This window comes from Kryptolebias marmoratus, linkage group LG3 (assembly GCF_001649575.2).
Source record: "Kryptolebias marmoratus isolate JLee-2015 linkage group LG3, ASM164957v2, whole genome shotgun sequence".
NCBI classification, from domain to species: Eukaryota; Metazoa; Chordata; class Actinopteri; order Cyprinodontiformes; family Rivulidae; genus Kryptolebias; species Kryptolebias marmoratus.
The window spans coordinates 6,750,656-6,767,525 of NC_051432.1; the positions used below are offsets into that span (position 1 = coordinate 6,750,656).

General features: G+C 42.3%; 1 protein-coding gene across 4 annotated transcripts in view; it reads left to right on the forward strand.

Annotated features, from left to right (window-relative positions):
* Positions 1-5,370: 5,370 nt before the first annotated feature.
* LOC108241542 (RNA binding protein fox-1 homolog 2) overlaps positions 5,371-16,870 on the forward strand; it is a 59,117-nt gene continuing 47,617 nt past the window's right edge. For 3 of the 4 annotated variants that reach the window (XR_005232925.1, XR_005232924.1, XM_017425770.2), the window contains exon 1: positions 5,371-6,355. Coding sequence is in view for 2 of the 4 variants with exons in the window: in XM_017425770.2 (XP_017281259.1) it covers positions 6,104-6,355 (252 nt within the window). In the remaining 2 variants the exon portion in view is untranslated. The remainder of the gene's footprint in view (positions 6,356-16,870) is intronic. The other variant, XM_017425769.3, reaches the window with a different exon arrangement.

The following is a 16,870-nucleotide window of genomic DNA, read 5'->3' on the forward strand; positions in this document are numbered from 1 at the left end:
TGAAGGTATTTGTGCTTGTTTTTCACCCTGCAGCCTTCAGGTTTTATGGAAGGGGGGTGGCAATAAAACCTCGGAGTCTGTACTGTTCTCATGGACACAACGCCTCCGTCGAGTCTACTAAACTTTGGAGACTATTATGCTTTCAGATGTATGTGAAGCACCATGTTTGTTCAAACCTCTTAAACCATTCAAGTAACTGGATGTACAAACCCCAGTAAAACTACCACTGTTGGAGGATGTTTTACAGCTCTACACTCAAAGGAAAACACTTTCATTTATTTTATTTATTTTCAAATAAATGGCAACTTTTTTTTCCTCCAACAGAATGACAGAAAATATAATCGTGAACCACAAATCACATTTAGTATGTCGATTAATCTCTTCTGGCTTTTAATATTTTGCTCTGGTCAGACCTTAACATTGCTTTTAATGTACTTTCTGACAGTTTCATGAACACAAATCCGGTGGTTCAAGAGATATTTTGCTAACACACCAATAAAGTTGACTCCAACAGTTGATAAACAATTTTAGCAGTGTGTTTTTGGGGATGATTCTCAGCTACGACCACACCAAATTTGAGCTGATTATCTGTAAAATTAACTGAACCGTAACCAGCACAAAAACGGCTACAGTTGATTTGACTATGGCAGCCATTTTGAATTGAATGGAAAAGTTAGTTGTAGACACACTGAATGATTACTTTCAAAGAGTTAAAATCTGTCCAGTGGTTTGGGATCATTTGCCAACAGGGCAAACGAAGGTACACACAAACACACATTTCAGCGGCAAGCAATAAAATTGTTAAATGAGTTTTGCCTTTCTTTAAAGAGAGAGGGGCAGAAAATTTTGAGCATGAATGATCTGCTGTTTCTACCCCTATTTTATTTTTTTTTTTTTTATTCAAAAATCCAGTATTAGATTTCGATGAATACACTTTTGCAGTATGCGTGTGTAACAGCCAGGTGAACTATACAGGACATCTCACAACCTGATATTTAAAACTTATATACACACACAGATTCTGTCAGGTAAACATGAAATGTCATAATGTAGCCATGGGGTGAAAATACAAGTAGTCAAAGATTACATCGTGCTGCTTTTTCTAGAGTCCTATATAAGCTTTAGACATTTTTTTTTTTTTAGTCTGGTATATCTACAAAAACATTTGGAACCTCTGTGGAGATGCTGTACATTAAAAACAGCACAGAATAAACTAAATCAGCATGAAAGATGATACAAAACATCCTAAAAACAAAGTCAAATAATGACAGAAAAATGAACTTCCTTACTAAATTAAAATTCAACAAACGCAACAGCATGTTTATTAGAAACATCACACATTTGTCTGCGTTTTCGCTTTAATTTTATATTTAACACTTGCTAATTTGCATTTTTTTAATATTTTGTTTACTTGCCTTTAGGAACGGCACATGGAAATGAGCCGGTGCCTAAATTTGGCACAATACCCCATTAAGTAACTTTATTTAAAAAAAAAAAAAGGTTAAAATAATGCACTGTTAGCTGGCTCACATGCAGAAACAGTCTGAGGGTAAAGACCAGGCTCCACTGTCTGCTGACCTCAGGACAGCTGAGGGCAAACAGGAGATTTACGTACGGACCTGGAGGGCCCGTACGGCTGCAGGAGGCTGAAAAGATACAAAGAACTAGTCCATTAAGTGCTTTATAGGTCAACAATAAAACCTCAGAATCAATAGTGAAACAAACTAGGAGCAGGTACGGGGCACAATTGTTGAAAGATGAGCTTCAGCTGTCAGAGGGGGGCCGAACAAACACCGACAAGAACAGTAGTCTTGTTGACATAGATTAAAAATGGCTCACCCTTTCAGTGTCAATAAATGATAAAAAAAACGATTTCAACCCACACAGGAGGCAATGAGCTAATCTGTTTTTCAGTGTGTAGTATCAGAAAATATTTGAATTTGTTCCCAAAGCAGCCCAGATCCAGGTGAGAGGTGCTGCAGATACTTCTGCGTCCAACAGTGACTGCCTTCATTTTATTTACATTAAAGTTGAAGCTTAATGAGTTTTCCATTTCTGAAAGACAAATGGTGATTTTTAGGGGAAAATCAATTGTGGCGCTTCTGTTGTATGGAGCTGTGAGCATCAGCATCCTAAAATAACACTATGCTTCTAAAGATGGAGCCTGCAGGGAACATGTGAGGAGTGTATCATAATGACCCGACAACAGAGCCCTGGGGAACGCCACAGGAAACGAGTTAGGTTTTTATATGCAGAAACAAAAAAAACTCAGAGACAAGATGAATTCAAGCAAGACTATGACAGTCCTGTATAAAAAATGTCTTTAAGGGATCACAAAATTGATGATTTTGATGAAAAAAAACTATTTTAGACAGCTATAAACACATGAAATACATCATTTTACTTTAAAGTCAGCAATGAGTTAATCTGGTTCTAAATCCTGTCATATTAGTGTTTTAATGTTTTGATTTTTTTGCTCAAAATTCATAATTATGCTCTTATCCTCTAGGATATTGGCAGCAGTAGATAAATGCAGCTTACAGAAGCACTACTAAAGTTAAAACAAGCATCTTCATGTGTATTTCTGTGACTGTCATTGTTCTTCCGCAGCAAAAACACTTGTCTGCTGTGTGCATTTATTTGTCCAGCGTGTTAGCAAAATATCTCATAAACCACTGGATACATTTTAATGAGACTCAAATTAATCCTTACATGTAGCTCTACTTCTGATTGAGTCCTGGAGTCAATCCAGTACAAGATGGCTGCCACAGCTAATCGATCTTGGCCAACTCAAAAATGGCTACAAGTTAGTTTTACAGATATTGAGCTAAAGTTTTTTTTTTTTTTTTTAGTAGCTGAGTGTCATTAACAGCACACTCCGAGTTCTAACAGATGTCACGATATTAAATGAGACTACGCAAAATGTTATTTATGACGTTTGACCAAAATGGCTCAAACTTTTCTCGTAAATGTTCTTGGTTTAACACAAACGTTCAAGGAACGCTAGGTCTTTAATTTTAAGCATTAACACCAGGAAACATATTGCACTAATTCAGGAAATGAGCTACCTTCCAGAAAGTGTGTTTTATCATTCAACATGACACTGGATCATCCTTTGACTTAAGGAGCTTTTTTATGCCTGAATGGTTCAGAAGGGGCTTAAAAACAACAGCAAACAATCATCTGAAAATGAATGAAAAAGCAGCCAGAGTTCAAAGAAAGTCTTTGAGGGACCTTTTTAAAAAAGCTGAAGATTCATTACTTAAGACTACTTTAAATTAAAAAATGTTGGGATGTTTGCAGATCTCATAAACCCATATTTTATTCACAACTGAACATTGTAAACATGAAATATTTGAACAAAAAACAACTTTTTTTAAAGGTAATTTTGAATTTGATGGCAGCAACACATCTCAAAGTTGGGACAGCTCCATGTTTCCATCTGTGAAGCATCATCTCTTCTTTTACCGTCAGTCTGTAAACATCTAGGAGCTGAGGAGAGCTGCTGCGGGAGGTTTTAGATGAATGTTGTCCCATTCTTGTTATGGAGGGTTTTAGCTGTCCTACAGTCCTGGGTCTTTTTTGCTGAAAGGAAGCGTATATTGTTCTAAAACCCAGGCATACTTTTCTGCATTGGTGGTGGCATTCCAGATGTGTGAGCTGCCCATGTTAGAGGCACTAATGCACCCCCATACCATCAGAGAGGCAGGCGTTTGAACTGTGTCCTGTCAACAGGCTGGATGGTTCTCCTGTTTAAAACAAAAGACAACTTTTGTGGTTTCCAAAACCGTATTTCAATTTGTTACATGACAGAAGAGTTTTCCCACTTTGCTTCAGTCCATTTTAAATAAGCTTTAATCCAGAGAAGACAGCAGAGTTTATGGATGTTGTTCACATCTGGTGTCTTCTCTGCCTGATAGAGCTTTAAGCAGCATTTGTGGATGACACACTGAGCTGTGTTTACAGACGGTGATTAGTAGAAGTGTTCCTGAGTCCATGCAGTGATGTCCTGAACAGAGGGCCTGAAGATCACAGCATCCATTATTGACTCTGTCTTGATCTTTGAGCTCAAAGATTTCCCCAGATTTTCAAAATCGTTTCACACCATGACCTGTAGGGGGTGACATTCTTCTGAAATTGTTCCATTATTTTTAAACAGTTTTTCACAGACTGTTGAACCTCTGCCCATCTTTACTTCTGACAGATTCAGCGTCTCTAAAATGCTCTTTTTATACCCACTCCTCTTACTCACCTGTTGCCAATTAACCTAATTAGCTGCAAAATGTTCCTCCGGCTGTTTCCTAATTGCACCACTTCCTTTTACAGCCTTTCGTTGCCCCAGTCCAAACTCTTTTTAGCTGTGTCGCTGACATAAAATTCAATTTTTTTTCTTAAAGATCCTACAGTTGTGTGGTTTCAGCATTTGAAATGTGTATTAGGTACCATTGTGAATAAAATATGGGTTTATGAGATTTGCAAATAATTACGTTTTTTTTTATTTTATTTACATCTTACACAACAATCACACTGGTTAAGAACTGAGGGTTTATTATAAGAAAGTCCGGCTTTCCATTAGAAGCTAAATATCAAGAGATTATGGATTTGCTTTTTTTTTTTTTTTTAACGTCGACTGTGTCACACCTTGCTGTTATTACTGGTATTTGTTTATTTGTAGTCCAACACACTGGTGGGCAGATAAGAAACATCTCTGACATCATTCAGATTTACAGGACTTTGTGTTTGTATTTGTGTGTGTGTGTGTGTGTGTGTGTGTGTCGGGCAGCTCTTGTTTGTCAGTTCCTGCTTCCTGTGTTAGCCTTTGACCACTGGGTGTCATCCAAGCAATAAAATTGCCAGAGGAACATAAGGTTCTCCATGCTGTATGACTCACAGCTGGGCTTGTGAGGAGACCTTGGCCTGGGTAATGGTTGTGTAATGAGTTAGGCATGAAATCTTGCAGAGAGAGAGAGAAGCCCAGCCCGCTAATATCCAGTCATGTGAGGTGAAAACCCATTAAACAGTTAAAAAAGGGGGGAACCCACTAAAGCCGGGACTGGTTTTGGGAGAGATCTGTGTGATCTAAAGGTTTGAGGGGTGGACTGTGAGGAGCAGGGGGCTATCCCCCCCCCCTCCTCTTCCTCCTCCTCGTGGACTCCCCTCCCCTCGGTGAAATGTATGGAAGCACTGCGGCACGCTGCGTGTATTCGCAGGCTGCTGCATGGCTGCCTGGTTCAAAGGCAGAGCGGAAGATAGGAGGAGGAGGAGGAGAATGACTACAGAGAGGGAGGAGGAGGAGAGAGGGAGGGAGGGAGAGAGGGAGGGACGACAGTTTCCTTTCTGTAACACACGCGCGCGCTACAGGAAAAAAAAAAAAAAAAACGGAGAGAGGGAAGAAAATAATAACCGAGAGTGGGAGAAAGAAACACCGCAGCCCCTCCATCCATCTATCCGTCCGTCTGTCCGTGCGTCCTGTGCCCCCCTCCCCACCTCCTCTCCTTTAAACGCATACTTGCGGACTAACATGAGAGCTCACGAGGAGGACTGACTTTCAGTGAACCTCTCTGTGGCTAATAGGGGAGGAAAAGGAAAAAAAAGAAAAAAGCGACAGGGAGGACATGTTTGAGAGGGGGCTCTTCTCGTCTTGAGGTTGCGGTAGGCTCCTGAAAAACGCTCGGAAGAGGAGGAAAAACAAACATTCAAAAAAAAAAGAAAGCAAAAAGAAAAACAAACCGAGAGGCAGTCAGATGGAAAAGTGAGCGGTAGGCTGAGCTCAGGAGCCATTGCTGCGGTCGGTGTTTGTTTAATTGGTTTTGTTATGGTCTGGAAGAACGCAGGCCTCTCTGTAAGGCACTAATAAATACATGTAGGCAGGAGCGACTTAGCTTCAAATAAACCTGCTCGTGTTGGAGCTAAAGCCTGCCGCTTCATTATCACAACGAGGGGGAGCAAAACTTGCCATATTACCAGCGCTTTTTTTGTGTGTGTGTGTGTGTGGAAATCAATCCGACTGGCTTTTGAAGTGCAGGAGATTAGATTATCTTCACGCCGAAAGGAGATTTTCTTGCTTTCCTTTTTAATTTTTTTTAAATATATATCTTTTTAAATGTTAATGTCGACCGACGTCGCGTCCATCATGCTGCCCGTGTCCCGGGCTCTCATGGACCGGGAGCTGGACGGCGCCATGGCCGGCGGGGTGCTTCCCAGCCCGGGCGGCGCTCCGGCGGCCGTGCGGGGCATGAAGCGAGGAGACCCGGAGCCCGACGGACAGGCGGCGGCCGCGCTGCTCGACTCCACCGGGGCGGAGTGCAAGCGGCCCCGCATGGACGGCGCGGGAGGGCTCGGCGAGGTCGGACAGGTGAGGAGATGGATTTTTTTTTTCATTTTTATTTGTCCGAATACATTGTGTGTGTGTGTGGTGGTTGTGTTCTGTGAGGAAACGCCAGCTCCACTTTACTCCCGGAGCCGCAGGAGTAACCGTGTAATCCCGAGGTGCTGCTCAGGCTCCTGCTCTAAGGGCCAATTTCAGTAAATCCAGGCTATAATAAGGTGCCTCACTGCCTTTAAGGACGTTGTAGCTGCAAGATGAATAAAGGGATATTCTGGCCATTTTGATGTGGGGTGCTGTGGTGGAGTCATGACCAGTCAATATCTTACCTGTAGTAGAAAGCTCTGGGTCGCGGCCAAGCGGAAGCGGGGGTTCTAGACGAGTACAGTCCCTAAACGCCACTGCAGCGCTCTTCCGTGGACATCCTAAACACAGGCCTACCTCTGACCCACGACCCTAAACGTGACAGCTGTAACGACAGATTACACGCCTGCGTCTGTGCTGCGGACGCCACTTTCTCAACTACAGTGGAACCATCGCGTGCCGTATTATTTTAGGGAACAGGAAAGGCTAATGAGCTGTGACATTGCCATAAATACAACAAAGCAACAACAACAAAAAAAAAAACAACAACTTCTTTTTACTCCAAATAATGTAAGGCCAAAAGGATTTTTATCACTTACCTGGATCATCAACATACAACTGAAGCAAACGATGCAGAAAATGAAAATGAATCCACAAACCCACGTAGCTAGCAAGTCTTTTCTGTCTTAAAGCAACAGCAATCTTTAAAAAAAAAATCACAGCTTATGCAACTATACATCGCCTTCAGTTTTGCAATACTTGGTTATTTTGACAGAAATGAAATGTTATGAAGTTTCTGCCCAACATTGACCCCAAGCTGCACTGGAAATGCCACAGCTAGCTGCTTCTGCTCGCACGTTTGCACAAAGACAGAACTCTATGCTAGTATTCACGCAGTGTGAAAATGAAAGCGGTGTAAAAGTTTATAAGACAGCTCTCACGTGAACCGCTATAAAAGTTTTAAAATTTTGCGTTTGAAGACGGCGGCTGTCCACTTTGGTCTCGGCTGCGTTCAGACAGGCTGCTAGCTCTGTAATTACTGCTTCAACCTCTATTGTGTCTATTTCTTCAAAACTGAGGCTGTTCAAAGAGTTGCCTACAGCAGGTGAGATATTAACTCTTTATAACGTTTCCAAAGAAACCCAACTTCAAAAGGGCCAGAAGAGCCCATTAAATCCCTCAAACCACAAGGCAGATACTGTAAACAAGCCTGATGTGTCATTATAGAGCAAAAAATAACCTGTTGTCATCTAATGCTGGCATCTTTTTGTCTTTGTTTTGAACTTTGAAGGGGGGAGGGGTCGCTGTGTTCCCAACTTTATTATGGGAGTGTGTGTGTGTAACAGCACACCTCTTACTTAATCAGTCTGATTACCTCACCTCTCAGATCCTGTGTTTTTTTATTAGCATAACTTTGATCTTTCTGTCACCGTTGGCTCAATATTACATTGCCGTTCTTGGCCCCGGGGATGCCCTGAAATGGTCATATGTCGTTGCTAATAGAGCACCGCAGGACAGCAGGAGGATGCTCGGGATATCATTTGAGTGGATTATGTAGGCTGAAGTACTCCGGTGGAAGACGGAAAGCCATTTTCGCCGTCACTGGAAGAGCCAGTAATGGAGGTGAAGTGGCCTGTTTGCTCCTGTTTGGGGGTGGGGGTAAACTAAATGGCTGTCTTTACAAAGTCATCCCGTCCGAGACTGCTGACAGGCAGGCTCAGAGATGTAAGGCACTTACAGACACGTGTGAATGGAAGTGTGTGTGTGTGGGACAGAGAAGCTCGGATCAATCGCTTCATGCCTCTAAAATCTATCGAACCAGCTGGCCAGTCCGGAAATGAGAGTGGGGGAAATGTACACCCCCTCTGTTGTCCCCCCCTGTGTCTGAACCCACTCGGTCCCAATCTCATAGTTGGAGCCGATTTACACTATCACTGGCAGTAAAGAGGCTTTGTTCCCAGATTATAGGATCACATCTCAAACTGGACGGTGGGGGATCTAAGATACTTATTTAGAAGAGTGGGAGAAAAAAAAAAAATTCTCATTCACAAACATTTACAGCCCACAGCTAAAGGCGAACGGGCGATAATGTGTCATCTGTGTGTGTGTTTGTACGTCTCCTAGGAAAAAAATATCTCATAAGCCATTGGACAGATTTTAGAGGAACTCTCAGATGGAATCATTGGATGCTCCGCCGCGGCTGATTTAACTTTTGAAATCAAGCCAGTTTGTGATGCCGCCGCAGCTAATCGATCTTAGCCAACACAAAAATGGCTGTATCTCGGTCCGTTTTAAAGGAGCTAAAATCTGGCGTGGTAGTAGCTGAGGGTCGTTCACAACACGTACTCTGTGCACGACGCATGAATCACGAATCTCACACGAGACTGCGCGTTTTACATCATTTACAAAGGTTCGACCAAAATGGCAATAACCACCCCCCACCCCTCAGCACAAGATGATCTTCGGCTAAAAGTGTGGTGTGAAAGGTACTCTGAGCATTTAATCGTGACGTCTTCAGAAGATAAATGTTAATTGTTGTTCAGGTGCTCTATTTGCCAATCATTTTCTGACTTGATTTTCCAGCAGACATAATAAAAATGGAGTTTCCAGCCTTTCCTTAGATCACATTTAATTGCATTAGTTCCACTGCTTCTGACACTTTTTGCTCTTGCTTTTATTTTCAATCTGAAGCTTTTTTTTTTTTTTTAAAAACTCTCCTTTTAAATAATGTATTATTTTTTTTTCATTTTCCACCGTCTTTCGTGCGTCACAGATGGACTGTTCAGTCTTAAAAATAAGACACTTTTATTGCTCTGTCCTTTATTACTCTTGGAGGCAACATTTTTTTTTTTTAACTGATGTTCCGTTTTCCAGCTTCTGCGGCCCCGCTTTCCCAGAAAGCTCCGTTAAAATGAGAGAGAAGTGTGTCTGTGAAGCTAATCTTCACAGGATGGAAAATATTACAGCAGTCCTGACCCTCAGAAAGACACAGTCGCCGCTGCTTTAATCCTTTCCATACTTGATGAAAGAAAGGGGGAAAAAAAAGTTACTGCTGACATCATGGCAGGAGTTGACCTCTGACCTGCGTGTCATCCAAATGAAGTCTTATCTGGACCTTGACGGATCGGTACAATTCAGTGAAATTATTATTATAATTTTATTTTATTGTGCACATTTTCTTGCACTTATTTTTTTTTTTTTCTTTTCTTTCATTGTTTTTAGCATTTACAGTAATTCATTATAGTTGGGACACTTTTTTTTTAACAGCTAGAGTGAATTATTTTAGGCTGCACACCTTTTTTTTAAAAAAACATTTAAGGTGATTTGTTTTAGGTGGCACATGCTTTTTTTGTATTAATGCTAATTGCTTTATTACTGGCAGTAAAGCAGCTTTGTTCCCAGATTACAGGATCAAATCTCAAACTGGATGAGGGGGTGGTTGAGATATTTGAAAGAGTGGAGGAAAAAGAACTGGATGTAACTACCCTCATAAATATTTATTGCCCACCGCTAAAGGCAAAAAAGCAATAATGTTTTTGTTTTTTCCCAGTGTTTGTGTGTGTGTTTATCTGTTAGCAACACCTTGTGACCCACTAGACAGGTTTTATTTGAACCTTTTTCATTGGACGTTCATCTACAGCTCCTTAACTTGAAGTCAGCTGAATTTAAGATGGCCGCCACAGATGGTCGACCTTAGGAAACACAAAAATGGCTGGAGTGTAGTGATGTAGCTGTAAGGCAGTAGCTGAGAGTCTTTCACAACGCACAGCCTGAGCTGTTAGTTAACGCTGTCTGTCAGCAAAATATCCCGTGAACCACTGGAGAGATTTCAGTGGAACTCTCAGAAAGTGATATGTGGATGTACAGCTTTAACTGATCGCCTTTTTAGAGGCAATTCAAGATGGCCACCACGGCTGACTGTCAGCACGCAGAAAGGTCTGAGAAAGAGACGCTAGAATGAAGAAAAAAACCGTGGCTGTCACTAAAACGGAGACTGGACAAATCTGCTGTGTTCAGAGACGGGGGGTGATTTCTAAAACCTGCTTATAAATCTGCTTTACTCCAAAAACTAAACACCAGATAATACGTGACGAGTCCGATCCACTAAAAGCTGAACTGACAACAAGGAAAATAAACTCCAACACCCGGTAGTAACACGCAAAGCTTGCTCCTGGCCGTGCTTTAGTAGTTAAGTTCTTTTTTTTTTTCCAACACCCCCTGCTGGGAAAAATAAATAAATGCCTCCCAAGTTCTGTTTCTGCCTTCATAGTTTATTTTGAAAGTACTAGGAAGTGGAAACGGTGGTTGGAGGAGCTCTACTGGCAGAATATGTACACCCCCCCCTCCCTTCCTCTCCCCTCCCCTCCATGCTGATCCAATGGAAATGGTGAAAACGAAGGAATATAAAGATGCTCGGCTAGCAGGACTAGCAGCAGCACACGTCTCTAGCTGCTGGTGGTGGTGGGGGACTTTAATTCACCGCATGTCCAAGTTGTGTGGCCACAGTTGATTTTTAGGCAAACACCTAAAACAAGCCATGATCCTGAATCTTGTAGCAGCAGCTGAGATTGGAGCTCATTAAGATGCTTTCTCTGCTTGTAGTTTGTTGCTGTGCTGTAATAATTAGCCCTGCATGAGTAAAGCACTGGGGGGGTGGGGGGTGGACCGCGGTCTCCTAATCCTGAGACTTCAGAGTCAAGTCCAGGTTGCGTCATGAGGGGCGTCTGGTGCAGAAACAATTACCAAATCGTTCATGCGGTTTCGCACTCTGTGATGACCCCTGCAGAACGGAGCAGCTGAAACAGGGGAGCAAACGAGAAAATAAGCATGAATGGAAAGAATTACAAACTGCTTGCCTGCACAGTCAACGTAAAATCCCCAACATCACAAAGAATGTTACCAGGGTTTCTGCGGGGCGTTCAAAGTCGTTAAATCAATTTAGCTAAATTTAAGGCCTTAAATGCTGTTTAAAAGCAACACATTAGAATTTCACTGATGTTGGAAGTTTTCATCTTTTAAGAAAAAAAAAGACAATTTTTGGGACTCGCTCATCCGGGTATTTCAGTTATGAATGTTTGCCGTAATTTACAATATTGTAGCACGCAGAACCATGCACAGTTCCAGCTAAAGTGGCTGGAAGATGATAAATTTAAGGCAGGGGTGTCCAATCCTGGTCCTCGAGGGCCACCATCCTGCATGTTTTCCTTGTTTCTCTGCTCCAACACGCCTGATTTGAATCAGTGGCTGATCGACAGGCTTCTGCAGAACAAGAAGAGGTAATTTAACCACTGAATCGGGTGTGTTGGAGCAGGGAAACAAGGAAAACATGCAGGATAGTGGCCCTCGAGGACCAGGATTGGCCACTCCTGATTTAAGGCATGGCTGCAGCCTGTCGATGGTCGGGTGGCAAAGGATTTTGCAGCAATTGTATTAATTTAAAAAAAAGTTTTGGAAAATAGCAGCATATTATAGCCTTCAACATATTTTTTTTTACCTTTTTAAATAATTAAACAAAACAGTTGAAGAAAGCGCCTCCCCTGGTGAGGAGAGCAGGATGACTGGAACAGACCATAATATCAGACTGAAGTGTCTTCAACAGGCTGCTGTTGAACCATCAGGTATCAGGGTCCAGCCTCAGTAATATTTTCAAATATACTTTGTTTAAATACGAGGAAATACCATCAACCAACCCAAAGAAACCACTACAGAATGCATGTAATAGTTATAAAAGCTGCCACAGAAACGGCGTTACAGTTCCATTAGAATCACAATTCGGTGACATTTTTGCACATATTTATGAAGTACAAACAGCAACACCAACCACTGAAATGGGTAATTTAATCGAATCGAACCTGCAACTTTCCGGTTTGAATTATTGATAGTAGAGAGGGCAAAGTTATTATTATTATTGTACGTCTGTCACGCCTCTTTTGGTTAGAAATGGAAGGAAAAGCTTACAAACTAAAACGCACGATTTTCTCATCTTCTGCGAAACGCAACAAGGCGAAAACGAGCACTAGTTCACGCATTCGCCGCTGATCGCATAAAAATGGCACGTAAAGAAAGCTTGTGCGGTCCATGCGTTCACCGTCGCAGGCGTTAAGAATGTTCGAACGTGGCATTAAAAAGCATGAAGTCTGATTGGCTGATTTCTGCAGAAACCCTGGTAACGGAGTGCGTAAAGTAAATCGATTCCTGTTTTTGTTTTGTGCAAAAAAAAAAAAAACATTAGAATGTAAAAAGTAAAATAAAACGATTTGAAGACCAGCACGTCAAGAAAGATATTCTGTTTGCTTTCAGAAAAAAAGAAAACAATAACAGGGTTTGTTTCTCCTGTTCCACATGCTAAGAATAAATATGACTCCTCTGCATTCATATATATATATATATATATATATATATATATATTGTAAAATACTTGGCTTTGCTTGTGCCGAGCGTCTTCAGGCGAACCGTGGTGAGTGTTAATTGAAGCCCACTGATGTAGGAGATGACTGAACGCTCGGCTAACACGGGTTAATAAAGCTGCTGGAAGAAAAGGGTCGAGTGCTTCCAGCAGTCCGAGGCTGCTGCTGCTGACATCCTGGTGCTGCGCTTCTAATCCCAAAATATGGGCTTCGAATTAATATTCTGCTCACTTCCATCAGCTTTCCAACACATGATCAATCTACTTAGTATTCCACTGCAGCACCGGGGGATGTCCTCTTTTTTTTTCTCTCTCTCTCTCTCTCTCTGTTCCACGTTCAGAATGAGAGCCGGTAAATAACAACACACCTCACGTGTTGGGGCTGCAGCCCAGATTGTTGGGAACGCTGAGAGCGGGCTGTCAGCTTCAGTATCCGTTTAGCCCGCGTCACGTCCTCGCCGTGCACGGGGGGGGGAGCCGGGGCCCCCCTCAGACCTAATAAGGGCCTGCCCTGAGTGGCATCGCAGAGGACAAATGGCCTGCCGAGGACATTACGGTACGGGGAGCGTCTCTTTCTTTCTCTCTGTGCTTTCATCACAGCCTCGGCACAGAAATGGGCTGAGAACGTCAGCGAGAAAAATGCACTCCTTGCGGTTGTTCTGCAGTGAGATCTAGAAGAGTTTTTGGATACCCACAGAAGAATAACAAGCTTGAAGGGCAATAATTTAATTGCACACGAGCTGCAGCTGAGGGGTGTGAGGTTCTCAGGGGGTTTCCATCGTTTCCTCTTATCGCCTGCCGCCTAAAAGACGAAAGGTGGGCGATACTGCTTTTGCCCTCGTCTGTGCATGTGAATATTTGTCTGTCTCTTAGCAAAATACCTCATAAGTGCATCAACTGATTTATTTTTTCGAGTTGACCCAATGCAAGATGGCCGCCACAGCTAACTGACCTTAAAAGCACAGTCAGTCTTGTAGGTACAGAGCTTAAACCAGCTGTGGTAGTAGCTGAGACTGATCTCCGACACAGATTGTGAACTGATTACACTAAATCTGTGTTTGAAATGTTGCCATTAACGACATGTCATGAACCGCTGGACGGATCAGTGTGTGTGATCAGCATGAGCACCCACAAAACTGGCTATAACTCAGCCTTACAGATACTGAGGTAAAATTTTAGGGGAGGTCGCCGAGAGTCAATCCCAACACGTAGTCTGAGGGTGAGCTCGTACACAACGTTAATGTTACGGTTCGACTAAAACGGCTGCAACTGTAATTTCACATAAGATGATTTTAGTTTAATATGCGTTCTTTCAAGAAACGCTGGGCTTTTAACGTTTGTGTAAAAGGACAACATAATCCACAACATTTCGGTGTATTTTAGTTACACCTAAACTAAATTTTATAGGGAGTATTATGTAAGCCAGTAAACTTCCTGTAAAATAAAGACTATAACTGAGTCTGAATTAACTGTTTAAGGCAGTCATATGAAGCAACAGCTGAAAGATTTTTTTGAGGAGCTGCCTCTAACAGCTTGAATGTGAGAGCTTGAAATGACTGAAATAGCTTCTTTGTTTTGTGCACAACCTGAGATGACAGACTGGTTGAAGTGTCGTTTTAGATGTCAGCTGGAGGTGGAAACTAGAATGAATTTAGTCTAAATGAGGATTCACATTTATTGTTATTTACAATATGTATAATTTATCTGGCAAGGCCACCTGTCCCCTCCCAACCCGTCCATCCTTTACATGTTCTTATTCCGTTAAATAAACGACGTACGGTAGCGCTGTAGCCAACTGGGTCGGGCAACGATTGAGCTAATTCATTCATTCATTCATTTATTTCTCAACTCAGATGAAATAAAACATTTTATAACCCACATTAAAAAAATCTGTGAGCGGGAGCTGGCACCTTTGACTGCTTTGTTCAGGTGTTATCTATGAAGGAATTATCTGAAGATTTCCAGCCAATCAGAGCGATTCTTCAGCTTCAGGTTGGTAGGAAGTTAAACACAGGACTTTCTACTGCTGCCTAGACCGATTTAAAAAAAAAAAAAAAAAGAAAAAGAAATAATTCAAATTGTGTTGGATTTGTCTTTAAAAGATCTATCTAATGGTATCAAAATATGTTGTGTTTGATAAGTTATAAAAATCAGGTGGCCTTGCTAGTTTATCCAGCAGATTTGGGCTTTATTTAATGTAACTTGCTGCTTCCTGCTGTTATTCATAGAATTTATTTATTTATTTATTTTAAATAACTGACACAGATTGTTTGTTTATATAATGACGATAAAACAGATCAGTTTTAGGGCATATAAGGATTTGCATCCTGCTTTTCAGTTATTTTGTTAAACAAAGTTGGGTCTCTACCAAAAATTATTTTTTCTTTCATGTTCAGAAAAGGCTAATGCCAAAAAGATGTTTATTGCTTTATTGAACTGTCAACAAAACTAACGCGAACGTTGTAGAACAAACTAAAATATACATGAAGTTTATGTTTAAAAAGCAACGAAAGGGGGCATAGTTTTGAAAGACTGACGCTTCTTGTGTAAATAATTTAGCCTGATATGCTTTAAGCACCGCGAGGAGAATCCTTCCCTCCAGCAGTCTTTCTGCGGATACTCTACCTTTTAAAATGTTCATTATGAGCACGTCCGTGGATTTGCACTGACACGACTCCTGCTTAATAATAGTTTAATGTGACACGCGGTAGAAGCTTCCACTTCTGCCGTCAGCCCGCAGAGGAGATTCATTTTCGCCCTCGCGTTCGCCGTCCTCGTCTCTTTTCGTCTAGCGTTCGCAGTCTAAGAGTGTGAGCTTTAAGCCCTGTGCTCCACGCCTCCTTTTTCAGCTTCCGGTGTGGTTCCGTGGCAGCGTTACGGCGCCACACGCAGGCCCAGGGGGGGTGCAAGCTGCGCCGTTTCGGGCTGTTTTTGTGCGTCTCCGTGTGGACGAATGCATTTCTAGAAGCAGTGCCGTGTTCACAAGTCATGAGTAACAAAAGATCGTTTTGGAAGGCGGCGTCTCTGTGTGGACAAGGCTTTAAGCTAACGGCTACATGGAGCGCTACCTGTTTAAAGGGAAAGTCGGGTCATTTTTCGAAGTGAGGTTCCATCAAGTAGTTATCAGTAATTAGTACCTTTATCAGCTGCGACGTCAGTGAAGAGGTGCAGAGAAAGAGGAAAAAGTCTTCGTCCTGGCTAGGCTAACGGCTAGCCAAACAAGGACCAGTTTTATCATTTTTCAGCTTTTCCTAAAAAAAAAAAAAAAAAGCACTTTTTGGTGTGGACAAACGCTATGTTAGCTACTATTAAACCTCTGCACCTCGTCCCTGTTTTCTTAATCGAACAATGTCCGTGTTACGAAACACGGTATAGGTACATCCCTGGTCCTCGAGGGCCACCGTCCTACATGTTTTCCTTGTTTCCCTGCTCCAACACACCTGATTCAGTGGTTTAATTACCTCCTCATGTTCTGCAGAAGCCTGTTAATCAGCCATTGATTTAAATCAGGTGTGTTGGAGCAGAGAAACAAGTAAAACCTGCAGGACGGTGGCCCTCGAGGACCAGGGTTTGCCTACCCCTGCGTTTGCCGTTTTCTGCCGAGGCTGCTGGGCCTTCGTGTGTTTTATACGACATCTGGTCTCGTTTATACAGTATTTTTGTTCTCCGGCTCTCTAACCGCTTGATTTGTCAAAATTCCTGCTGAAGTTTTTAGAAAGGAACATTGGCCCCCAGTGTTCTTCCAAACACAGGCACCAGCGTCGGCCCCAGGGGCCTGGTGTCAGTTTCTAGTTTCGTGTAAACGACGTCGCGAAGACGTCACCTCCGCGGAGCAATCACTGAGGGCGATTATGTTGTGGAGCAAATAATTACGAGCTCATGTCAGGGAGTCCACTGGTGGGAGGGAAGAAAGTCCGTCTTATATTCTCACTCTTTCAAATGGGCTCAGTGGACCATGGGTTTGTTACGTGGCGTGTGATTTGGCAGCTGAGGCCGCGCTGTGATTATCTTGATTCCAGATCTGTCGGGCCTGGCTTCCAAAATCCACCCTGACT